We start from the raw sequence: 27,301 nt of genomic DNA on the forward strand, positions 1-27,301 counted from the left end.
ACACTCTCGTAGTAGCGTAGACATGGCTACGAATGTTACCTCTATATTATATTAAGGGGCTTATTGTTTCACCACTTCCAGATAAGTGCCGGATAGGCTATCCACAACTTATCTAACAGATAATCAATACTGTATCTGTCAAGTTAAGTCCTGGATAGCCTATCCGGCACTTATAAGGAAGTGGTGAAACAGCCCCTGTGTGACATTTTATCCAGTTTAGTAAGTTAGTTAGTTAGTTTCAACGACATTAGGACTACTACCTATATTTTGTAAAAAATATTGACTTTATCATATATTTTTTTCAACTCTTGTCTCTGGGACTGGCTGTATGGGCAACGCTCCCTTTGCCCGTCCTGATCGGGCGAATTAAAAAAAAATGTCTCTGGGACTCAGCTGATCTCAGACTGGCCGTGTAAACATTGTCTAATAGTACCTATCTAAGATTCAATAAAAAAAAACCCATATTTTTCAATTTGCCACCTTGTTGTCAACAGACTTCAATCATAAACAAAAGAGTATAATTCATATGTATAGGCTTGTCACTCAAAAAACCGGCAATTTTTATAGTGTCACACACACGTTGTAGTGTGTGTAATGTTTAATTGTTAAAAAAATGTATGATAAAAGCATAATTTCAAAATAATATTAGTTCGATGCACTCCTTCACCATATAAACTATAACTGCGCAAAATTTCATTCCCCTACGTTTCCCCATTTTTCGTCAAAATGGAAACAAAGTTTTTGGCTCACGTATTAATATATAGATATAATATGTGCTTTTATGGTGACACTGGCTAAACATAGTTGTTGATGAAGGAAAATTAATGTTTTGTATTTTCATTCAGCTATTCGAGTCGAATGTCGAAATGTGTTTCAAGTTTCAACATACAAGTTTTATTTTTAAAGGGCAGTTATACCGTAGTCGTAACTTTTAATTAACCGTGCATCTGTCACGAACTGTCAAACCGTTTTCAAAAATATTTCAATTTCCAATTACTCTCATTAAACTGAATATATCTAAAGAAATTACCATAAAATCTATATATTTAATTTTTATATAATTAGAATTTTTAATAAATAGGTAAAAGTTCAAGTCGATACCAGACAGACGACAAGACTCTACAATAACGTACCAGAAAAATAAAAATAAAATATTTGACATGCACATGGTATTTAAACATTTATAACATTCTTTATTTATGACCATTAATCAAATTAAAACTGTAGTAAATATTAAATCTGACCACTATTTAGTCAAAACTAAAAAAAAAATAGTTTAAAATTACGACTTCTTGCGTGTAATTTTATTAAAAGTTTTGCTTATTAAATGCAGTAAGGCGGAACTAATAAGTTTAAAGGCGTCTATCACGTAATGAAGGCTTTTTTAAAAGTCCAAGCTGCCCGCGACTCTGTTCGCGCAGAATTAAACAGGTTTAGCACCCCTTTGCACCCCTTAAAAGCACGTCACTTATTAAAATGCTCGTAAAGTCGACAGTGTTATGTCTCAAGTGATTCAATTATCATAAAATATTTTTATTACAAACGAAATGAACCGAGCAAACTAAAATGAAAAACCTTTTTTGTTAATTTAATATTTTTTTATCTCCTATTTTCATTGCAACATCACTGGTAGTATCGTGTTCATTGGGTGTTGCGAGGGTTTTTACGTTTTATATCACCCGCCCTCGTAAAAGGCATAAGGCGCAGGGCGGTGCTCCTTCACAAAATATACTTGACATTAGTCGAATTTGGGTATATCGATTTCAGTCCCAGCTGAGGCATACACACCACATGGTCGTTAATCCATATTATGTACACATTAGAAATTAATGATGAATATTAAATCACATACTCTGATCTACAATTTACATTCAAAGGGACCTATAATAATGGGATGATTGTGGAGCGCAGTACACTAGCACATACAAAATAACTGAGCCTGGTTTTGGAGTCCCAGACATTAATTGCCAATGTAGTATCCTGGGGTCGCTCTATGTCTACATTTATATTCGATGGGATACTTTAAGGATGATTCTCCATACACAGCGCATACGAGTAATATGTTCCCCGGTTTTGGCATTCGAGACGTGTCAATTGTCACAGTGTCCCGGGGTTAATTCGGCCCCCGGATTTGGCATCGGAGACGTATCTGACACTTCTCGGGGTCAGCGCGGGTATCGGGAGGCGGGGCATCGATCGTACCTGGTCGTGCCAGCGGGCAGGGCGGTGCTGGGGGCGGTGCGGTGCTGCGACGGCGGCGGGCTCCGTCATCTGTGCCTGGTCATGGGCGTGCGGCGCGTCGCGCGGCTGGCCGGCCACTGCCCGCGCCGCCGTATCGATCCATGCGCGCGCATCCCGCGGGGAGGGGGATGAATGGCCCGGGCACGCACGTGCGACAAAACTGACGAATTTCGGACGAGAGTGAAAATAAAACCCCATTTAAATACCTACCACCGACTTAGACGCGGGCGATGCACGACGATGAAAAACCGAGAGAACATCCGAAAATGCGGAGCATATAGCAAATAAAATGTGAAATGTGAAATACTGAAAATGCTTTCGAAGTATTTCTTTATTAAATTGTACTGCATCAATTTTTGCTCGCAAGCGGCGGGCTCGCTCGAGCGCACCGCCGCCGCGCCGTTCGCAGTAATTACGGTAATATCGAAATGTATTTGCTTCTAAAAACAAATTTAATAATAAGCGATCTCCTCGTATTTAATGTTAACAGACACCGACGCGCGAGAAGTAAAACATACGGTATTATGTTTGATCGGAAAACACTTGTAATAAATTGTGAATACGTACATAGGAGCCACAATTATTTCGGAAGTATTTTCTTTGTTTGGTTTCACGTTTAATTACGCTACAGATTATCGCGTCGAAGGTTTGCCAACTAACAACCTGGTGTAGGGCGGGCGGGGGCGGACCGCACGTTATTCTAGCGTCGATGATGTTTTGCAAGTTACTCAATTTTTTAGGGTTCCGTACCCAAAGGGCCAAAACGGGACCCTCTTACTAAGACTTCGATGTCTGTCCGTCTGTCCGAGTGTCCGTTTGTCTGTCTGTCTGTCTGTCTGTCTGTCTGTCTGTCTGTCTGTCTGTCTGTGTATCTCCAGGCACCGTTATAGCTAGACTTTTGAAATTTTCACAGATTGTTTCGCAGACTGTTGCTGCTATAACAGCAAATACTAAAAACAAAATAAATTAAAAATTGAAGGGGGACTCCTTGAGTTAGGTTTTTTTGGCCTTTGTTGCTATATATCAATAATGGCAACAGGTTTAAACCTGAATTTTTCACAAAGTCCTTAGTTGTATAATATTTTAGTTAATATTTAATAATAATTAAAATAAAAAAAATAAGGCGGGCCTCCCATACCAAAAACACAATTTTTGGGCCTAATTTTGCTCTATAATGGTACGCGCGCGTGCGCGAGTCCAATTCGCACTTGGCCAATTTTTATTTATTTCGTTGAGCAATTCGTTCGTTCGGCGTTCGAGTAAAATTTTTACTTGTCCAATTAAAATTACATTTCCGGGTAACAATTTGAAATGCTTCAATAGGATTTTTTAATAAAATGGGTCATCTTCGTTCGTGTCTTTTTAAAATTTTCCGGTGCGATTACTTTGTAAGCAATAGGCGATAGTAATCGTATAATAAATATAATATTATCGTGAAGTATTCAGAATTACACGTTCCACGCGGCTTTGCCTGCGTAAATTACACAGACAAATTAGCCCAACGAAAATAGCCTATGCTCCTTCACGTGGTCTAATTTTTATCTGTGCCAAATAAAATAAAAATTGCTCCAGTAGTTCGTGAGATAAGCCCTTTCAAATAATTTTCCCGATTTTTTCCACATTTTTCTCTATTTCTTTATTCCTATTAGTCTTAGCGTGATAACATATTATAGCATATAGCCTTCCTCGATAAATGAGCTATCTAACACTGAAATATTTTTTCAAATCGGACCAGTAGTTTCTGAGATGAGCGCATTCAAACAAACAAACTCTTTCGCTTCAAATATTAGTAATTAGTGAGGTAATTAGTATAGAAGTAATAAATAAAAATATACTTTGTTAGTGACCAAGAAGTTAATTATAATAATGTGCAACTAAATACTTTAATTTGTATAAAACAAATTAAGAATAGTCTGTTTATCATTAACTAGAGATCGCCCAATGGTCGAAATTCGACCTTAGTTTCAACGACATTAGGCTTACTACCTATATTTTGTAAAAAATATTGACTATAATTTTTTTTCAACTCTTGTCTCTGGGACTTAGCTGATCTCAGACTGGCCGTGTAAGCATTGTCTAACAGTATCTAAGATTCATTAAAAAAACTATAATCCATTTTCAATTTGTCAACTTGTTGTCAACAGACTTCAACCATAAATAAAAGAGTATAATTCGTATGTATAGGCTTGTCACTCAAAAATCTGTCATTTCTCATGTGTGTGTGTTGTAGTGTGTGTAATGTTTTATTTGTTAAAAAAATGTATGATAAAAGCATAATTTCAAAATAATATTCGTTCGATGCACTCTTTCACCATATAAACTATACCTGTTCAAAATTTCATTCACCTACGTTTCCCCATTTTTTGTCAAAAGGGATACAAAGTTTTTGGCTCACGTATTAATATATAGACGATCTAGACGTGCTACCAGCTACGCCGCGCTCTACGGTGTAGTGCTACCGTAGACCGCTACGCAACTGCACCGTACTAAATAATATTATGTGTACATCGGTGATTATAATATGATAAAATAATATAATATTTTAGGCATAATAAATATTCTCTAACCTATTTATCGTCACAGTAGGTAAATAAAATTTTATTTGATTAAGATTTTATTATATAACAGTTTTGAATATACATATTTCGGTTCCGACTTAGAAGGGTTAGAAAAAACTGCCAATTAATAATTATTATACTTCGAAATATCAAAATTTTAAGTGACTCGAACAATGAATGAAGGAATAAAAATCTTTAGAAATTATATAAAAATAGAAAAAATCTGCACAAACTTTACATAACTTCGTAAGAAAAAAGTAAAAAGCCGCTATTGCACATCGGCTCATGGAGTGCATAAGTTGGACCGATAAGTAAGAAGTTAGCTCTGATTATTGGATCCCGGTCGCGGCTGGATGGCTGGATGGCTGGCTAATAAAAGCATCCGATAAAGATACTTCCACTTAGCGGATACGGAAACTCGGAGTCGTGTGGGACGTGCTCCGCGCAGCTACACTCGCTAGGGCTGGCACATTCTATATCCATCCATACTATTATTAAAAATATTTTCCCGTTATAGTAGCCTTACATGGTTCAGGGTCCTTACTAGATGACGCCCGCAGCTTCATTGCGCTAAAATTCGATTATCGCGCGAAAACCGTACATTTTTCCGGAATAAAAAGTATCCTATGTCCTTTCCCAGGACTCAGAGTATCTCCATAGCAAATTTCAGCAATATATGTGCAGCGGTTTGGGCGTCAAGGGGTAACAGATAGACAAATAGACAGACAGGCACAATTTTATATTTATAATCTTCCCAAAGTTATAATAATGGTTGCCTAATATACGAGTACCTATAGTCTGTCAAGAAAGTGAAGAAATTAAAAAGTGGCAACATCGTAGTGTCATCTTTTTCAAATCAATCTAAGAAAAAAGGGATGACACTACGATGTTGCCACTTTTTAATTTCTTCACTTTCTTGACAGACTAGATACGTAATATTTTTGTTTTTCAAGGAATGTGACTTTACTGTACCAGGGACAAGTGTGGATGCAAAAACTCGAAATCGACAACCCTACGCACACCCGATGTATTTTTGCACTAAACTATTATATAAATATCGTAGAACTTCTACGAGCCTTTGTTGAAATTGCCAGCTCTTGTTCGGATTAAATAAAAGTTTGCGACATCAAGAATAATAATAATTATTAGTGTTGATGAGATCGTGAGTAGTGTGAACAGTGAGCAGTGAGCAGAGAGCAGTGAACAGTGAGTACTGAGCAGTTGCATGACGTTGTGATAAGATTGCGTTAGAATACTTCATAAGCAACTTCAAAATAATCGACCAAGTGCGAGTTAGACTCGCCCACGAATGGTTCCGTACGTTAAAGAGCAAAATATGCGAGAACTTGTGTTTTTTGTATGGGAGACCCCTTAAATTTTTATTTTTTTCAATATTATTATTAATTATTAAAGTACACATATAATTTAGGCATTTGTGAAAATTTCAGGTACCTACCTGTTGCCATTACTGATATAGATCACGTTTGTTGTCGTTTTTAGTATTGCTGTTACAGCGGCAATAGATATACATAATCTGTGAAAGTTTCAGAAGTCTAGCTATAGTAGTTCTTGAGATACAGCCTGGAGGCAGACGGACAGACGGACAGACATCGAAGTCTCATTAATAGGGTCCCGTTTTTACCCTTTGGGTACGGAACCCTAAAAAAGTAGGTTCTATTGTCGTTTGTTTAATTTTAATGGCTTAGAAATTACATTTAAATTAGATTCAGAAAAGATTAAGTTTAATTAACATAATATTATGCTTAATTAATTTATAGGTATATATACTCAGAACAAGATATTTTAAATCTTAATTTTATTATACTACCTAACATAATATTTTTATTAATTTTGGAGATATAACTTATAATTATCATGGTACTAAGATAAAAAGTGCGTGTCGGACTCGCACACGAAGGGTTTCGTACCATTATATAGCAAAAATGCCATTATTGATATGGAGGAAATTATGGATTTTGTGAATTGTTTACGAGCAAAAAAGGTAAAAAAAAACATGTTTGTTGTATTGAAGTTAACCCTTAAATATATTTTTTATTTTGTTTTTAGTATTAGTTGTTCCATCTGTGAAAATTTCAGCTGTCTAACTATCGCGGTACTTGTGAATTGAGATACAGCTTGGAGAGAGACAGACGCGACGGACAGACAGCGAAGTCTTACTAATAGGGTCCCGTTCTTACCCTTTGGGTGCGGAACCCTAAAATGACATTGGTTCATTTAACAGTAGGTAAAATTAATAAATAGTAATAAAGCTTATTTATTATGACTTTAAAAATCTTTAAAACATAGCAAAGACGCAATCCGTCTTTTAGCCTTATACATAAATAAATAAAATAGATTTTTTGGAGAAATGGACATACAAACGAATGGAAGGATCTCCTGATGGCAAGTGATTGCACCAGTGGCGAAGAGTCGATATAACCCGATTCCCGTCGGCTTCCCTTTTGGAAAATCGAATCTATGGGCGAAATGCATTTTTATCAAATAAATATTTTACATACTTAAAAAACTTTGAATTCACTAAACGCCTACAAAATTTTATATGCAATAACTTTTTCTCTCACTTGAAATAGTTTGAATTAATAATTAATCGCCTACAAATTTATATCGGCAATGCAACGTGCAGGCGCAGAACATCTCCGATAGATCATATAAGTCGATAAATTAGCGGGTTATTTCTTCATACAACGATATTTCATAGTAAGCATCTGTCCTTTTCATTCCTGTGAACTGATCGTCATGTTCTGTCTCGTTTGAGCACGCGCGAATATACTCGGAAATAAGCCGATACTCGACGAGTTATTACGGAGGAAGGATAATTAGCAACGCACAAGTGCGAGCGGGAAAGAGTCATGAAGTAAAAACTAAAATTGTTATTAGTCAAATGGCGGATGAGTGTTTGTTAACAACTTGTTTGTTTTTGTTGTCGAATGTCGAATGTTATTTGTTTTAGCGTTAAGAAGAGTGCAGTGTCACGAATTAAAATTAATTTGTATTGTGATTTGTTAATTGTGCCTCGTACAGCTGACGTAATCGGGAAAATATGGCACTGAATAGACTGTTGTCTGACAGATAATTTGCTGTCGAAGGAAACTTCGTTTTCCAAACTTAGTTTTGAATGACCGCATGTGCCGTCACGCATACAACTTAACTCCATAGACTTATATATATATATATATAAAGGCATTTTTCAAAGGCATAATTATCTAACATTGTTGAACATCAGTGCTGAGCGTTTTGGTAAGTAGATTTTTTACTCCGGCTTCCCTTCCGAAAATATTCACCCTTCGCCACAGGATTGCACAGCACCCAAAATGAATATAGTTTAAAAGTAGCATAGTTTTTTATAATATTTTTGACTAATATTTAAGATTTTAAAATTTGAGAGGTTTCAAAGATAATAAATAATGTATATTATGTTGTTGCACCTACAGCGGATGTATAATAATGATTTATACCTAATTTTAGACTTTCCTTAAAGTTTTACATAATACAAGATATTTTTTACCCAGTTAAAGGGGGTAATGTTATATTAAAACAGTGAAATATGACTACTGCAGACTTTTTATATATTTTGACGATCAGCTCACGGCTTCTGACTTAATTACTGTATTTTGAATATTTTATTCTAATTTAATTCGAAATAAATGAAAACGTAGATCTTGTAGTTTTTGCGCTGTGACATCTTTTTTACTGCCACAGTGGATTTTTATTTAAGCCTGTTTAATGCGTGATTTTGATCATTTCTTTACCAGTGGTGAAACAGTTCAGAATAATGTTTTGGCTAGTTTTGTTGGTGTCCTACGCGGCGTCAGCGTCGACTGACACGTGTCCCAATGCTGATCCCATAAGCGACTTCAATGCAACCGCGGTAAGAGTTTCTCATACGTTTTATAAGATGGCAAAATTCACGCCTATACAGTCAATAGTGTGGCAGTACCCATAATTCGCCTAACATTCCTGCATCGCGTCAGTATATATACGACAGCTGAGATTTCAGGTAATCACGTGGGCTTCGGCCTGACCGCGCATAACATCTCGCTCGGTAGGAAGATCTTCTTTTGGCCGCCACGCGCATATTTCCACAACAGTATTGGTCAGATATATTGACGACCTCTATGATTAATTATTGGCTAGCGTATCGTTCAAGCCGGATGTCGCGGGTTCTCCGGGGTAACAAAAAGTCGCAGCAATTATTTTCCTTCGATTAAAATTGAAATGGCTAGGCTGCGCCAGATTTAAAAGCAATAGCTTTTAATCAACTAGCTTTTCAGTAGCATCAATACGTTAACAAACCTACAACAAAATATATAAACATCAGCCAAAAAACCTCATACACCAGCGGACTTTTAGGTAAAATATGTTTTCATCCAGTTCAATCCTTTTTTATCGCCGGATAAGTTCCTCAATCGGTAGACTTAGAAAGTGTATTTAAATATTATCTCCTGCTCCTAATTAATTTCGTTGCGGCTCCCAAGACAGATTTAGCTTGTCCCTCGTGCACCCCTGAGATCATATCAAAGGGTTTTCGTGGTCGGTTACCACTTTTGATCCTGGCGACACTGGAGTTGCAGTGGTGGGCCATTTTTTAAGAAAGTGTTATTTTTTAACAGATTCGGGACTACAATTGTATCCATTCCTTTATAGTACATGCAAGGCACATGGTACGAGGTGGCCAGGTTCTACAACACGTGGGAGAACCGCGGGGACTGCGTGTCCCTCCGTCACAAGGTGGAAGGTGGTAACACCATGTTCGTCATCAGCACGGTGCTCAACAACAGGCAGGTCACCTTCGAGGGAGTCATCGAGTTCGACGAGCGCAAGGGTTATATAGACTACGTGTCTAAAGTCTACGCAGGTTAAAAAGAGTTTTTATGTTTTTTATTATGAAATAAGGGGGCAAACGAGCTAACGGGTCATCTGATGGAAATCAACTACCGTCGCCCATGGAAACTCGCAACATCAGAGGAGCTGCAGGTGCGTTGCCGGCCTTTTAAGAGGGATTACGCTCTCTACTTGAAGGTTTGCAGGTCGTATAGGTCCGGAAATACTGCTGGTGACAGTTCGTTTCAGAGTTTAAAACCTTTAAGGGCCAATTCAGACCGCAACGCGAGGCGTATATAATATGCATTTCTTAATTTGTACTGAATTGACAGATTTCAATTGCGTGAGACGTCAGACGTCTTGCGAATCTGTCAAATCCATACAAATTTTGAAGTGCATCTACGCGTCGCGTTGCGGTTTGAATTGACTCTAGAGCGTTAACTACATGTCGCATTTCAACTCAAATGTTAACTTACTAGGCAACTAGGCAATAGGTATTTCTGTCGGAGAATTTTGTGAGGAATATGTTTTTGAGAACCTCTCTATTGGATCTTAAAGTCACATTCTTCGCAACGCATCTATGATAGAAAGGCAGCCTATTAGTCGGGTTTCTTCCTTGATTTTTGTTCAAGTTTAAAAAAAAGTTGAGGGCTGGCTTGAATTGTATACTCTAATTAGTTATTTTGAATGTGCGACCTAAACTGTGCCGAGAGGGAAACGTAAAAATCTGCTTAATCGTATTGTATAGAGCATGTTATTTTTTTCAGACAGTGAAGGCACAAACAATGTCCCAGTGGAGATACTGCTGATAGATTATGATAAATATGTGGTCATCTACTACTGCGCCATCAAGTCTAACCAGCAACATGGTAAGAAGCCATTCAACAGAGATCTTTTAATTCTATATAATGTTATGATGAATTCGTATATTGTACAAGATATTATTTATTAATTATATTCTTATTTAAATTGTTCGCTCGCAGTTTTCTCAAACATGAATGTGCTTTGCATGACTATATTATATTATAGTAATATTATATAATATTTAAGTTTTTCAACTTGTAACTTCTGCAAAAAAAAATCATGTTCTGCACATATTTCAGTTTACACGTGGATATTATCTCGAACGAAGAAATTGGACGGCGAGAGTATGACTAGAATAAAAGGATTTTTCGCGAGAACGCCATTTTTAAGCTGGGACAAACTTATTTGGGATCACTTCACTGATCAAACATGTAAAGTTAATTAACGTCTCTCTAAAGTGCTTACAGCGTGTCCAGTGGCAGACAGACAGACATTCTACAAGTAAAAGTAATGGTATGAAATAATTATCTTGTTCAAGAGGTTGACCTTTTGAAAATGGAAGTAGCGCTTTGGGAATACAACTTTTTTTTTTAATTTGAAGTTTTTATTTAACTGTCCGTACCTTATTTGGGATACAATTTGCGTGGCCATCGCTTAGCATCAGGTAATCCGAATTTATACTTTCCCGAATTATTTTATTTTTCCTTTCTCCTTCCATGGGACTCAATGAAATAAAAAAAAATCCATACGAAATTTCAGCATTCCTCGGTTTGGGCAGAGAGGTAACAAATAGACAGAGAAACAGTTTCGCATTTATAATATTAGTTCGGAATTCATATTTACGTCACTTATTTCACAACAACAGTGAACTTAGACGACAACTTTACTAAAAAAATATTGATGTGTGTTAATTTAAATTGTAGATTATAGAAATACAGTGGCCCCTTCGTAAATATTTTACGCCTATTGTCAGGGGCCAGAAAAAGCAGGGGTTCGAGCCCTAAAATTGTTCCCTAAGGATAACACCAAAAAGGAAAGAAGCCTAAAGAGTATGCGAATAAAAATCAAAGTGAAGAAATAATAATTAAAGAAGAATATCAAAACTACGTTAACGGCATAGGTGGAAAACTAAATAACCGCGATTTTCGTCAAATAAGGATCAATTCAGACCGCAACGCGACGCTTAGTGTCTAAACACACTATGTCGAATTTCCGCAGCGGATGTTCGGCTTGATTCCGCCTGCAATGTATTTTAAATTACCGATGATACACCATTCCGAAATTCCGTCGCGTTATATTGTATGCGTTTGACATTGCTGACGTATTTTAATAATTTCTGTCTCGTTTAAACATATTTCTGTAAGGTTTTGTTGCAATAACATTCTAGAATATAATACTTTGCTTAGGAAACTCTGGAAATTGGAATGTAATAAGTAGCGTGAAGTCACGATGTTTGATTTTCATCGTTATTATCTCTAAACTGCACGCCATATTAAAATGCTTATTCGGATTTGTAAAGTATTTTAAGTTAAGAGCCCCCACGGCCCGCATATTACAGACTTTTAGTCGGCTGATAGTTTGAACAAATTGGGGTTTCAGTACATTATTATCAGCCGATACAAAACGTTTAGTGTGCACACTTTCATACATCTTCGTAGGTACTGATTAAATGTGAAACCAAACGAGCGTAGTTTAGTGAGTCGTGAGTCGCAGAATTTCGGTCGCGTTAATATCTTTTCATACAAAATTACGCTTGTGTGTGATTCACACAGGACTTTTGTATGAAACTGAATGCAGCAGAATTTCTGCCGGCCGAAATTCTGCGACTCACAACGCACATTAAATTAAGCTCGTTTGGCTTCACCCTAAGCTTTCGATCAAACTGTCGGCCGACTGAAAGTCTGCAGTCTGCGGGGGCTCTAAGTGTTTTTGATAGCTCGCCTCGTAATGCATATTGCCAGTTCTCAGAGTAACATATTGTTATTTATTTATTAGATAACAGTAATTAAAAGAAGAATTGAAAAGTAGTAAGTAGGTAGAGAACCAATAACCATTAATTATATTTACCACCGCAAAACCGTGAGTATATTGTAACAAGAATACGGGTCTCTAAGCTTTTTTAGGCAGAAATTCACATAAAAGATTTTGAACTAATAACGGCGACTCAAAATAAGCTTTCGCTACTCAAATATAAAGAATCTCGTAAACGCTCCAGTTATAAGTAAGTTAGGGATTAGGAGTGTTGGCGGGGGCGGTGGGGGCCGTGGGGGGCTAGATGGGGGCGGTGGTATCGATAAGCTGCGGCCGGCGCGTGGCAGCCTCCGCGCGGAAGTGGGCTGATAACTTCATTATTGTACTTACCTTCCTTACCTTCCAGCTTTAACTAAACGGTAACCTACCCCGGCTGCGTCGAGTAAGGGCAAGTTTTAATGGCAGTGATGCTAGTTATTACTGTATAGTATAACAAGATTATTTCTGTTACGTCATACTATTAAAAGACACAGTTACAAAACTCATGTTATGGTATTCATTAGTATATTTTTGAAAATAGGCCTATAATTTCTCGACTGAGCTTATTGTCAAACTTAAAGGATCCTCTACGTTTGAATTTGATTTGGCTAAGTATGATAGCGAAGCCGTCTTTAGCATGCACAACAAACTTTGATGGACTAGCTTGACACGTTCGCAATCGCCTATATAGGCCCATCTAGACTTAGTCAAGGTGGACATACCGCATAATATAAGGCTGATTTTAGTCTGACGCTGACCGCTCGCGCGCCGCCAGCGCTGATGTCTCGGGATGTATGAGATTGTAGGAAGCGTTTTTCAGTAACGCTTAGCGGTCAGCGCAGGGCCTGTAGACAAGTGGCAAAGCGCTAACGCTACAAAATGTATGCGATTTGACATAAGTCATCGCTTCGCTAGCGAATACTAATGTCAAATCCATACATTTTGTGACATTGGCGTTGGCGTTTACGATAATCGCTTGCCGCTTGTCTAGGTAACTTTACAAAGTTTTACAGTTTATTAAAAGTAAAATATCGTATCCCTCAATAAACTAAGATAGTTGTTTATTTTTACCCTCATCGATCAGTGAGTGAAAGTGAACACCAAACAAGCGGAGTGAACGATAACACCCTTGTGGCGTCCAAATAAATACAATAATAGAAACTGTTTTCATATCCGAAATACAATGTTTATTTGTACTTTCATTAAAAATATAGGCTCTGTAGCGTAGTACATCAAAATAATCTGTTACAGTAGACTCGTGCGTCATTTTAACGACTTTTGAGCCGTGCTGCGTCTTTAAAAGTAAACTCTCCGTACCCTGGGCCGATTTAGTTTTTAGGGTTCCGTACCCAAAGAGTTAAAACAGGATCCTATTAATGAGACTACGATGTCTGTCCGTCTGTCTCAAGGTTGTAACTCAAGAACCGCTATAGATAACTGAAAAACGCAATAAAATTAACATTTACCCATACAACAAACGTGATTTTTTTTAGGTTTTTTCGCTCGTAATTAATAATGGTAACAGTTTTAAGTAAGTAAATATTTAAGGGGTGCTCCCACACAAGAAACGTGATTTTTTTAGGTTTTTTTCGCTCGTAACTACGAATAATAATAAAATAGGCCAAGTGCGAGTCGGACTCGCGCACGAACGAACTAAGCACTCGGGTTTTTTGGAGTTCTGTTTGTTGCTGACATTTTCTTTCATGATTTTATCCGATTCGGTTAAGCAGCAGGATCAGTACTGGGAACTTTATTCGAGTAGCATGTGAACTCTTCATTTATTTGATTGAATTCCGTTTCGGCGAATTGACAAAAGCGTTCCCGCCGTGTCCGGTCTCACCCGCCCTTCCCCGGCCTTCCCCACTTCCGGGCCATTTGCTCGACAGAGGAATGGGGAATGGTATGCATTCTTTAATGACCTCGTTACCTTTAAAATTAGAGTGCTGAATTTTTATTGTTTTTTTTAGTTGAAGGTAGTTTTTATCATTTACAAAGTTACAAAATTGTGTACCGCCACAATAGTATTATTAAGTACGTAATCATAAGTATTATTTTATACAGAAATACATTATACAACAATGTGATACAACAATATGAAAAACATTATATAAGGATTATTATAAGTTACAAATGCTCAGAATAGCTGTAGATTGTAGAATATTGTCACTTTGTCAGTACGACACGTACATAATACAGTGCAATTTACAGGAAATCTGAAGCTGCTGGTCGGAAAGTTACACAAACTTCTGTGGTATGTGTAACTGTAGTTATTAGTTTTGCTCCTGCACACGAGAAATCGCATTGAGAGATGCAGTTGGCAAATTAATACCTGCGTCAGTTCGCTGAACGAGATTATGTTAGGTCTACTAGCTGGCCCGCCAATCGACATATATGTATATTGTTTTGCTTCATGCTATGGTACAAGTTGTAATCACTCTATTTAAACAAAAAACGCATGAAATCTTAGCATATTTAGTACGCATATTTTAACGTTTTATCGCGGGGAAAAATTTGCGGGACACTGTTTTACTACCACATATTTCTATCACTGCGACGTTCCATCGCCATTCGCCAAGATTGACAGTGGAAACCAAATTATACGAAAACCTTTGAAATTATAATATTCACAGCGTTACCCGAACGGGCCGAAGGACTATCTGAAGGAAATGTACTAGAACAAAAGTAGCAGATATTATGAGAACCGAGCCTCAAGGCTTGGTTCATAGCATTACATAGTCATTAGTCAACTATGTAATGCTGTTAAATGTCTAATATTATAGATTCCATTTTCCAACTAATAATATTGCATAACGCAAGCGCATTATAACGTGAATACCGTAATAGTATTACATGCTTGTCAGCAGTACAGGCGCACACATTTCGCACGAGTTGACGATTCGATCCAGTGGGACTGCCGCGTGCCAGTGCTGTCATCTGTTTTTGTCTACATTCCACCGACTGTCTCAATAGAATGCCGATCGAATTCTTCAAATCGTAAAATTCGCGGCGACTTCATTAGGTGTCAAAATCGATTGGTATTTGTTTGTACCTTTTTGTTTTCTACTGAAATCTTCTTGGGTTTCGTGTTTTAAATCATTTACGTTCTATCACATGATTTATTTTCATGTTGAAGTTTCATCCGAAATTCAACATCTGTTTAATGCTGACGTTTTATGGAGAGTTTACATCAACTTTTAGAATAATATTTGATAAACATCCGTTACGTACGGGATAAGCAAAGAAAATAAACGGATGAAGTAATAAATTAGAAGTAAATTTCTTGTAAAGACATGTGGAATCTAAGCTCTCAGGTTGAATTCCAATGTGGGTTGATTGTGCGAGTCGGAGGTACGGCGCGCAAATAAACGAGCTAGCATTTTTCAAACGTATCGAACACACTCTTTAATTGAGTCAATACAGTTGAAATATTCATTGTTTTGTGTGTTATTTCAATGAATATGTTAGCGAATGCTTCAAACGTAATGTAACTAATACAGCTCGGCAGCCCGGTAGCCAAGGGCGTCGCCAGCCTTTGGCGCAGGGGGGGGGGGGGGGGGCAAGTTGACTTTACCTCTACCTTTACCTACTACAATTCATACTTTTCTTATTCTCTATAAATGAGAAAAGTAGGTATGAATTGTAGGTAAAGTCGACAGCACATGAAGCTTTTCACTTGTACTACGAGCCTTACATCTATTACCAGATTTTAATATTATAGTGGTCGCGGTTTGCATTATATTTGGCTACTTTTTTTAGAATCTCTAGGGGGGGGGGGGCAGCTGCCCCTCCCTGCCCCCCCTCGGCGACGCCCTTGCCGGTAGGTATTTTCTCAAAATTTGATTAGTACCTATAGTGCCCGAGCCCCGAGCGTTTATTCAACACGTAAGAGCTCTCTTCTTTTATGCTCATGGTTATGACGTCGTCACTGGTAAGTTACGATATCGACTTTTTGAGGAACATTCTCAGACAATCAGGTGAACGGCGTGTATGTCAATTGTCCTGAAATGGAAATAGCATGTTAGCTGATCCAACGCAGGAATCGAACCCTCGACCTCCGGAGTCGAGAACCAAGCTCAAGGACCACGGGAGTTATCTGCAGTCAGTACGTTAGTAATGAAACTGGTGGTCGTGGATTTCGGAATGTAGGGCAGTGCGCGCCGCGCACCGCCACGTACGCCAGTTAATGTTCGATTTTTGCTCTGAAATTCAGCTCAGTATCAACTTCCTAATGTACTTTTAACTTTTCCGATTTTCTTTATGTTGAGTTTAATAGGTGCTAGGCAGGTATTTCGAATACAGTCGTGTATTATACCTGCTATATGGTAGACCGAGCTTAGCTCGTAGTTAAAACTGAGAAAATGATATGCATAACGAAACTTCATTGCAATACTTGCAGTTACAGAAGTTGCCGAGAAATACATACTTCCATACTAATATTTATAAGTGCAAAAGTATGTCTGTCTGTCTGTTACCTCTTTATGCCCAAACCGCTGGATCGATTTGAATGTGGTATAAAGGTACCTAGGTCCCGGGCAATGACATATGACACATCCCAGAAAAATGTACGGTACCCGCGCGATAAACGAATAAAAAAATGTTTTTGTATCAGAAAAACATTTCACCAAACATTGTATATCAGTGTCCTTCCGGAAAACAAGCAATCTAGAAGGGGAATGTATGTGAAATTATCTGTCCAAGCACTTATTTATGTTTCCTTTCCTACCTCTATACGTACTTCATATGCAATTTCCATGCATTTCCTTTGTGCACTATCGTATAAAAATAATAATTCTAAAGTTATAGTCGTATGTTGTCAGTAGTCAGTACATTTGATATTATAGGTACGAACCGTCTTTCAAAAGTACACTGAAGTTATCTGAGCCCTAGTAGACAAGTGGCAAGCGATTATCGTAAACGCTAACAAAATGTATACGATTTGACATAAGTCATCGCTTCGCTAGCGAATACTCCCATACATTTTGCGGCGTTGCAGGACCCGATCTAGCCATTTAGCCGCTCTAGGCAAAGATCATTTTTGCCGCCCTTTACATATACAGGAAACATATTTGTTGGGGGAAAATAGGGCGAGGAATATTTAAGTAAAATACTCAAATATTTCCACTAGCAAACTTAAGGTAGGTTAGCTGGTAAAATTCTCAAACTTAAGTGGTGGATGGCTAGGTTGGAAGATAGGAATAAGTCAATTTCGCCGCCCCTCATTTTTGCCGCTCTGGGCAAATGCCCGGCTCACCCCCCCTTAGATCGGGCCCTGCGGCGTTGGCGTTTACGATAATCGCTTGCCGCTTGTCTAGGCCCTCAGTCGAATTGCATTGGCTAGTTTCGATAGTGAGGTTAGACGTCAAAGATGTATGAGATCGGTTCACACATCGCAAGCGGCATGACACAGCGATGCGTTATGCCAAATGCAATACCTACATTTTTGACATAAAGTTAATATATCTAGCGGAATAGAGCAACAATCTCGAGCTGTCAAACGAAACCGAAATTGGTTTACATCTGTGTGTAAAAATATGTGTACGTATACACTTACACAAGCATGATTGAAAATGAATTCTATGAGATTAAATTGTCAACGTGCCGTTAAGTGCCGACTGGACGTCAAAAAAACGAGTCCTGCTGTCATGTATCAGTTATCACACGTCTCTTTTTACCAAGCAGTGTTACAGATAGTGATATCTCTTTTGCTCAGGCCTTTGTTTCTCTATTCCACTAGGTATATTAGCTTCATGAGAAACTAGCGAATGTAATATTATTAAGCTTTATTTCGGCACTATAATATGTCTATCGTAAAACGCATATTAAAACAACAAGCATAATATTTTATTGTATTGCTTTTGTACAATATTTTGATACTTACCAAAAACCCAAAAATAAACAATATAATATCAACACCGACGCGCAAAGACAAAGACTAATCTCAGCAGGTACAACATAGAATTATGAAAAAGATAGCGGCGTTATTGTGGGGGAAGAAAGTTTGTAGAGCGGAAACTACGGCGAGGGCCCTCCAACATCGATCCCAACTCCCACGGCCGGCCCTCTAATGAGAAAACCTCAAGAGTTTTCACACGTTATGACCATATGGGAGGTAGGACATGTAAGTTGTTAGAGGCCATAAAAATATCATTGGAGCCTATTATGAAAAATACAATGGTAAAAAATTGAGGTTAAAATGCTCTTTTCGAATAATGCATGGAATGGCAGGTAAGTAAACGCATCGCCTGGCGGAAAGCGTTACCGGCGCCCTTGGATAGGCATAACTCAGGAGTCGCAAATGTGTTACCGCCTTAGTCGCAAGTACGTGGTGGTCCTTATATGCCCCTAATTTGCAAACCATACTCAAGCGAGAACATCCAGTTAAAACGAGAACATCCAGTTAAAAGTAGAGTAAGCAGAAAGCTTTTCAACATTTGCAAATATTATATTCAAATCTGACGGTCTAGAGCTGAGCAGGTAAACTATTTTGCTGACCGTTCCAAACCAGATATCGAGATAATCCTCAAGGATAAAACGCTCGCGCTTCTGGCTACACGAGCCCTGTCAATATTGACCAAGACTCAAGACGTTGATCAACCCTAACCGAATGTATAGAATAACTTTATAAATGCGTTTTAAGGCTTTAAGGAGTGAGCACACTGAGACGGGCCGTGCCGGGGCTCAGCGTGCCGGGGCGCATCGCAAAAATCCGCCTCCATACAATTTGTATGGAAGCGGATGCACGTATCGCACACTGTGCCGGGGCGCATCGGCGCGGAATTTTGCTCGGCGGATTTCCGTTAATGCGACACGGCCCGACAAGACCCGCTACGCCCCGGCAATAGTGTGCTATAGCAAGCGGCGCGCGGATGCGATGCGATGCGGCCCGGCAAGCCTCGGCTCAAAATCCGTCAATGCGTTGCGCGCCGACCCGCCCCGGCACGCCCCGGCACAGTGAGCGTTAAAATCCGTCAATGCGATGCGACCCGACAAACTGTGCGCGAACCTTTAACTATTTATTTATATTCCTTGTCTACACCTTCATATTATGTTCAAGCGAACTGTCTCTTTATTTCCGTGAAGCGTCTCAAATCCCAAATATCCCAAATCCGAAAAATTCCAAATATTTTCATTTATATTGTACCCGATGAAGCCCGCGACTTCGTAGCGCCAAAACTCGTTTATCACGCGGGAACTGTACATTTTTGGGGTAAAAAATATCTCATGTCCTTTCCTGGGACTCAAAATATCTCAGTAAAAAATTCCGAAAAATGGGTTCGTCGGTTTGGGCGTGAAGGGGTAACAGATAGACAGACTGACAGATGGACAGTCAGACAGACCCTTTTATTTTATAATATTAAATTAAGTATGGAACTACGAATGATAAAACGTAATTAAGGAAGTTTATATTAAAGTAGTAGAACCAAAATGTTACTAACTTACTGTTACATTAAAGTAGTAAAATCGGGCACTGTTTTCTTTGTTTCAGTTAAGCTTAATTCAAAACCACTTCGTTATATCCAGTTCGCAATTCATGGCCGACACTAGTCGGGTATAAATAAGATAGTCGGAGCGGCGCGAGTGTATACGAACATTAATTAGTAGATAAGAGGCGGGAATGCATGTATTATTCAAATGTACTGGCACAAATTGCGGTGCGACGCTCGCCGGGGAAGGAGGAGGCGATGACAGATCAATCACGCTGACAGCTCCAGCTGCGGGCAACCCTTTGGGGGTACTTCGATATCGCTCAAATCATGCCACTTGACAGCAGATATCTCCGCGCTCGTTATACAATATACATTACACGAGTGCGAGCGAGTATTGTATGCTGTATGCCACAACGTTGCGGCGTCGCAAAAACATTTTTATAGGCCGGCAACGCACCTGCAGCTCTTCTAATGTTGCGAGTGTCCATGGGCGACGGTAGTTGCTTTCCATCAGGTGACGCGTTTGCTCGTTTTTTATTAGAAAAATACGATGGCACGCCGCAACGAAGTGTTGGCTTGGCCTGAGTCTTGACCCATATTGCTCCGGTGCATTGCACGTTGCGTTGAAATAACGCATTGCTACGTTGTATTAACGACAGTTAAGACGCTAATACTAGTTCAGACGCCTCATGCATCTTTCGGTTTTCCACTTCATGTCCTGTTCGTTGTTTTGTCAAAACACAGCTTTCGATATCGCAACGCAACAGAAGTATTAAAATACTAGACATGCCGCGCGACTTCGCCCACGTAAATTAGGAATTTCACAGTCAAATTAGCCCACAAAAAAACCTAATAACCTTCACGTAGCCTACTTTTTATTTGTGCCAAATAACATAAAAATTGCTCCAGTAATTCGTGAGATAATTAGTTTCAAATAATTTTCCCAGTTTTTTTACTTACACATTTTCCTCTTTTTCTTCACTCCTATTAGTCTTAGCGTGATAATATAATAGCCTAAATCTTCCTTGAGAAAATATGAGCTATCTAACACTGAAATAATTTTTCAAATCGGACCAGTAGTTCCTGAGATTTGCGCGTTCAAACAAACAAACAAACTCTTCAGCCTTATAATATTAGTATAAAATAAAAAAAATATTTAAAACGTTGTAAGGAACCGCTGCGGCGTTTGCAACGCAATCGAGCAATGTTGCTTCACTTCACGAATAATAAAACGTAGAGTTTTTCCAGAACTCTACCTCCCATCCAATTCATATACAAACTTCGAACCCCGTTGCCGGCTCTTAAATATTATGACTGAATTTGTAGGCATACACATAACACAAACATTTCGCAATCGCTCCATCTCCAATCCCTATGGAAGCCGCTACGTGTATCAGAACTAGTTTTGTTTGTTGTTGAATAAATAACGCCGGTGTTCCAGTTGCGCTTCCGGAATATTTGAGCTTTAAGTTGATTACGAATTTAGGCGTGAACGCCTAAACTATAGTTTGTCGTGTGCAGGCGCGGTCGCAACCTGAACTTTTGGGGGGGGTCACTCACTAGTCACTACAGTATTTTTTTTATCTGCGCCCTCGGACGGTTCTGGGTTGACAGCTGCTGTCTAAGGTCGGACGCAGTGGTGGTTAGGGGATAGCTAGAAATTTCCTAATTATTATTTGGCAAGATTTTGAGATTTTTCAATTTGACCTTAGATTTTGGGGGGGTCATGTCCCCTGTGACCCCCCCCCCCATTCAGACTGCGCCTGGTCGTGTGCCGGCACGCGATTCAGGGCGTGTGTGCACGGCCTAATATGAATAGTGTGACTCTTACAATTTCCTACATTTTACTGTTATTGCTGAGTTATGGAATATGTGGTATTATTTCATTAGTAGGGTGAGCCGGGCGGGGGCGGGGTCGGCCGGTTGACCTACATGACAATGTCAACTGTCAAGTGTGTTCAGAATTGTGTGCAATAATACTCAATCGATACCCGCGCCACTCGCTTATCGATTTTACTTACGTGAAACTTTCTTACAGTTATAATTTCGTTGACTTTATTAACGCCGTTTTTGCCATTAAAGTGCATAGCTTTGGAATTTAAATACGATCCAAAAGAGTATCCGAGACAAACTAAAAATAATTTCAGAGTGATGAATGTAGCTCAGTAGAAACTTTAAAGCATAAAGTGCTTTTTGACTCGGTGAATTTTTAAGGAAGCCCCGAAGCGACTGTAAATATAGCACTCAAAGCGACTTCATAGATATGGTAATATTTTGTTAAGTCCTTCCTGTTATTTCTACACGTTTCCGCTTAAGTCTGTGGATGGATTTGCATTCGCAGCAGCGGGAGGTGGATTGAATCGTGGAAAATGTTTATTCCTCTATCTGCCTCGGCCACAATAAAGTAATCAAAACCGCCGCTTTCCCTCAAAACATACGAAGCGATCGAGCATTATCATTCGCAATGACAACCGGTGTTCGTTAAGATTTGATATCGTGCGTTTTAAATAAAGATATTTTTTTTTACTTCATTTTTAAATAAATGCGCTATTATCCGAGCCGAACGCGTAGAACGAAACGATTGTCTTTTTATAGAATTTTTCAAAACCTCAGAATTGCGTTCGGTTCGGATGTGCGTTCACCTTCATAGGAAAAAGTTATTTTTGTCTAAATTGATAAGGCAAAACATTACATGCGGGTACAAAAAAATGTGGAAAGCGAACAAAACGGGGCCCGCACCCACCACGCCCCCTTGTCATCATTTGCAAATTGAAAACCAGGGCCAGGCGACCCGACTTGTTTTAATTATCCTGATTGTATGACACCAAGACTTTTTGCCAACGAAATCGCGTGTGGGGAGTTACACGAAATATCGCGCCATTTTCAAAAGCCCGTCGCGCGTGATGTGTTTCGACAAATATGGCGGCGAAAATACAACGCATTTTTGATAATTTCGGTGCTGCTCGTTTTAAATATCCTTTTTCGTTGATTAAAGTGTAAATTGGAGGAGCAGAATAAATGTAAGTATTTATGTATGGTTTTTTAATCAAGCCTGATGATTTTAGATATTGCTAGCAAAATGCTAGTAGTTATTGCTGTAGCCTGTAGGTACCTATCCCTAGGAAACACTGTCCTTTGTTGGGATAAAAATAGCCTTTTATGTTTAATTACCGCTAGGAACATGCAGAATTTGATCAAAACGACACCATGATGTTTTAAACGCGTAAAGAAGTACACATATTATTTACGGAGTAACAGAATATTATCCAATATTGTCTCTATTAAATACGAGGGCTGCTATTTATGTATCCGGAACTGGCCACTTACAAGAACAATATTTAAAAAGTAATTACAACATTTGAAAATAGAACTCTTTGGTTGAAGAATACATTTTGTTTCATGTGACTGTCAATTATTTTTCCATTGTGGCGTCATTTTGAAAATTGCGTGTCTTCATTTGCCATGGATTTAACGCGTGAACATTTTCGTGCAATGATTTACTACGATTTTCGGCGTGGGCTAAATCAACAACAGTGCTTTATTCAACTCACCGCAACTTTTGGAGATGAAGCACCATCAAAAACCACTGTTTATCACTGGTACAGTGAGTTTAATCGTGGGCGGTCTATGCTCACGGATGAAAATAAAGAAGGTCGCCCAAAACAGCTGTTGTCCCACAAAATATAGATGCTGTGCGGGAACTAATAATGCGTGATCGTCATGTTACATATCGCGAGATAGAGGCGTCCTTAGGCATAAGTATGACGAGCATACATAAGATATTACACGAACATTTGGCTGTAAAAAAAATATGTTCGCGTTGGATTCCGCACAACTTGACAATCGATCAAAAACGGGCTCGTGTCGATTGGTGCAAAAAAATTATAAAAAAATACAACCGTGGTACGTCAAAAGCCGTTTATAATATCTACACAGGTGATGAATCTTGGATCTATGCATATGACCCCGAAACTAAACAACAGTCAACGGTGTGGGTGTTCCAAGATGAGCCGAAACCAACAAAAGTTACTCGTGCAAAAAGTACTTTGAAGCAAATGGTCGCCTGTTTTTTTGGAATTAATGGACATGTGGCTACAGTGCCATTAGAGAATCGTAAAACGGTTAATTCTGAATGGTATACGACCATTTGTTTACCAGAAGTCTTTGAAGAAATAAGAAAGGACAACCGACAACGCAGAATCATATTACATCACGACAATGCTAGCTGTCACACCTCAGCTGAAACAACTCAGTTTTTGGAGGGTCAAAAGATCGAATTGACTGGTCATCCGCCGTACAGCCCTGATTTGGCACCTAACGATTTCTTTTTATTTCCATACGCGAAGAACAAATTACGTGGTCAACGTTTTTCGAGCCGCGAAGAGGCTGTTGATGCGTTCAAAATGCACGTTTTGGAGATACCTCAATCAGAATGGAAAAAGTGCTATGAAAATTGGTTCCAGCGTATGCAAAAGTGTGTCGATCATCGCGGCGAATATTTTGAAAAGCAATAAAACCATATTAAATGATATATGTTTGTTTCTTTTTTTAATTCCGGATACATAAATAGCAGCCCTCGTAATAGAGCTCAGCTGGCAATGAAACAGAAAGGATAATACATATTTCTATAGTAAGACCTCAAGTTGTATTAATTTTTAATGGCGCACTCCCTGGATAACCGCACAGGAAAATAAAAAGCCCATTTTTACGACATGGCGATCTAGTTACAAGCCGCAAGGTCCCGGTCCTGGGTGTATAATGTTGTCTTTGCGACGTCGCGTCCGTCACAAAAAACGACAAAACGAGATCCCGAACGAGCTGTTTTATGTCCATACTAGTGGGTATAAAGACAACTTGCAGTCGATACTTCGATAGCACAGTTAGAAAAAATGGGATCTGACATGCGCATGCGGCATGAGTCATAACATTGTGCCATGACCAGCGGGACCAAAATGGTCGTATAGCAATTCCTCTCAATCAATTCACAAAATGAATTGTCAAAACTGTCAAAGTCGCGAATGTCAAATTAGTACGAATATAAACCAATTGAATTGGTCAAACTCACGAATGTCAAATTAGTACGAATTTAGATCAATTGAATTGGTCTCAATTTGACATTCGTGACTGACAGTTTTGACAATTCATTTTGTGAGTTGATTGAGAGGAATTGCTATACGACCATATTTTTAGCCCCACTGATTGCCCCTCTACGTCAAATTCGTCTGCACTCTACATAATTGTAGATTTCTAACTCCACTGTCGAAATTATCGAATGGAAGCTGTCTAAGTGCCCTCTTAAAGTATACAAAGTAGTCAATGAGGTACAGTTTAAAATGGAAATCTATGATGTGTGGTCGTTTGTTAACGCAGCACACTTACAAAGGTATTAAGGTAGATTTGATGTATTACATCTCTCAGCATTTAAGTACCTAATAGGTTGTAATTTTTTATTAGAATTTTGGGTTAACATTGAAAGCTTCGCTGTGCAGCTTTCAAAGTGTAGAGAAATCCGCTATTGAGATAAATTCGGCTATTGAACCAGCTTGTCAGTTAAGGTTGCACACGAAAATAATGATTTTTTTGTTTCACACAAGGTCTGAGAATACAAATATTTTCTTGCACTTGTTAAAGAAATAAGCAGCTATAGGGCAATGATCGATATTCTTTTATCCGACGAGCGCACATTACTTACCGCATTTATCTAAAAGCTTAAGTAACAATCCTTCTTTTGAAATTTTTAACGTAACATAAGTGTTATGAATTAGTTGATTAATTTCACCGACAGATGGCAGGGACAGTCTTTTGCATCGCGCTAGTGATGAGACGATGTCGATATGCTTAAGGATTTTCTCTACAACGTGTATTGCTTCGTGCCGGCTCAATCTTATAGGTTCCACGGGACCTATAAGTTGAGGTTCCTAACCTAACCCAACTCTTGGGCCTCTTTCGCAGGGTGGCGGGTCGACTCTCGGGTCAAGAAAAATTGAAACCCTGTACAAAAAATACCTAACTTACCTACCTACTATACTAAAGAGATTTTCACAATTCACTTCAGGCCCAATTTTAATCCAGATATTTCGTGAAAAATTAATTATTAATAAGTCTTAATACTAATAATACTTAGTAATAAATACAGTATACTTACACTTTAAAGGTACATAAAACATTACTCAGTATTAAATGAACATTGATGAGTAATCATTTGAATTGATTTTCATGTTATCAGGCTATATACATTGATCTGGCGAACGTTGTACCGTGTTTGCAATAATTTGGTGTGTTTAAACAATTGGGTTAGGTTCTAGCGCATCTGCCGCAGCGCGATAATTATTCGCAAATACCTATCAAGCAAACAAAATGAAGCGACACGTTGGCCGCGAGCCAATAGGGGCTATTTTCGCCCGCCCGCCGACCGGAACTACGTCATACTGCGCGCCGGAATTGTGCAGCCTGCGATAATAAAACGTTAATTCGCTCCGACCGAAAAATTAAATTAACCCCCATCGACTCGCGATGAACGAGCGAAAATCGCCCGTAATGCGAATCAGACATTTTCCGTTAAATTTTAGTCGCGGATAAATTAAAGTTACGAACGTCAAATGAAAATTAATTACGAATATCATCTGTATTTTTCCATTTCCAATCTGCTCGAACGTAAGCCGCTTTCGGCCGAGCGAAATCAAATTTAATTCGATAGATAAATTTCAAATTTGAATGATTTCGGAGTCTAATTGGAAAATGAAGCTCGGATTTTCACTCGAAACGTTTCACTCGAAATACGTACGCGCTTAGTCGGAATTCTAAATTGTGAGCGCACGGCGGCGGGCTCGTAAAGAAGCCTTATTAGTCGGAATCTACGAGCCCTTATTTAGTCTGGAGTGCTTTCCAGCCCTGATAGGTCGTTGCCCCTTCCAGCTAGAGCGAGTCTAGACGTCACCTCATTTTTCTACCAGGAAAATGTGGAGGTTACGTGTTTGAGTAGATATTGTTGCTAATTAATTTTAATTAAAATCATAGGTAGGTACCATCAGAGCAGTTAATTTTGCGGACCTACGCTATTTGTTGGTTGTATCAACTATCTACTCGTAGTCAATGGTGATTTTCTGTCGACCGGGCATGACATAGCCCGATTAAATTATGTAGGTACGTTCGCCATCTGAATCGATTTCGCTGATACTTAGTACATTTATAGTTTATATCTTATATATAAAAATAGATTTTCAAATGTGTTAGTCGCGCTAAAACTCGAAAACGGCTGAACGGATTGGGCTGATTTTAGTCTTAAAATATTCGTAGAAGTCCAGGGAAGGTTTTAAAGTGACACGAAGTTCACCGGGACAGCTAGTATATATATAAAAATGGATTTTCCATTGTGCTAGTAACGCTAAAACTCGAAAACGGCTGAACGGATTGGCCTAA

General features: G+C 38.7%; 2 protein-coding genes across 9 annotated transcripts in view; one reads left to right on the top strand and one right to left on the bottom strand.

Annotated features, from left to right (window-relative positions):
- Positions 1 to 27,301, bottom strand: part of LOC121735368 (protein turtle) — a 110,257-nt gene that overhangs the window by 21,215 nt on the left and 61,741 nt on the right. Inside the window, exon 1 of one of the 7 annotated variants that reach the window (XM_042126196.1) lies at positions 2,203 to 2,308. The exons of the other annotated variants lie outside the window; for them this stretch is intronic. The gene's annotated coding sequence lies outside the window, so the exon portion shown is untranslated. Of the gene's footprint in view, positions 1 to 2,202; positions 2,309 to 27,301 lie in introns of those variants that run through there. 7 annotated transcript variants of the gene reach the window in all.
- Positions 8,580 to 10,996, top strand: LOC121735420 (lopap-like). 2 transcript variants are annotated; one of them, XM_042126253.1, is made up of 4 exons: positions 8,580 to 8,688; positions 9,465 to 9,675; positions 10,409 to 10,510; positions 10,745 to 10,996. In XM_042126253.1, exons 1-4 carry the CDS (start codon positions 8,593 to 8,595, stop codon positions 10,888 to 10,890), a joined length of 555 nt encoding a protein of 184 aa, XP_041982187.1. In that variant the 5' UTR covers positions 8,580 to 8,592; the 3' UTR covers positions 10,891 to 10,996. The 2 variants fall into 2 exon arrangements, with proteins under 2 accessions (XP_041982187.1, XP_041982196.1); XM_042126262.1 differs by lacking the exon at positions 8,580 to 8,688 and adding an exon at positions 8,801 to 9,170.

This window comes from Aricia agestis, chromosome 2, assembly GCF_905147365.1.
Source record: "Aricia agestis chromosome 2, ilAriAges1.1, whole genome shotgun sequence".
Taxonomy (NCBI): domain Eukaryota; kingdom Metazoa; phylum Arthropoda; class Insecta; order Lepidoptera; family Lycaenidae; genus Aricia; species Aricia agestis.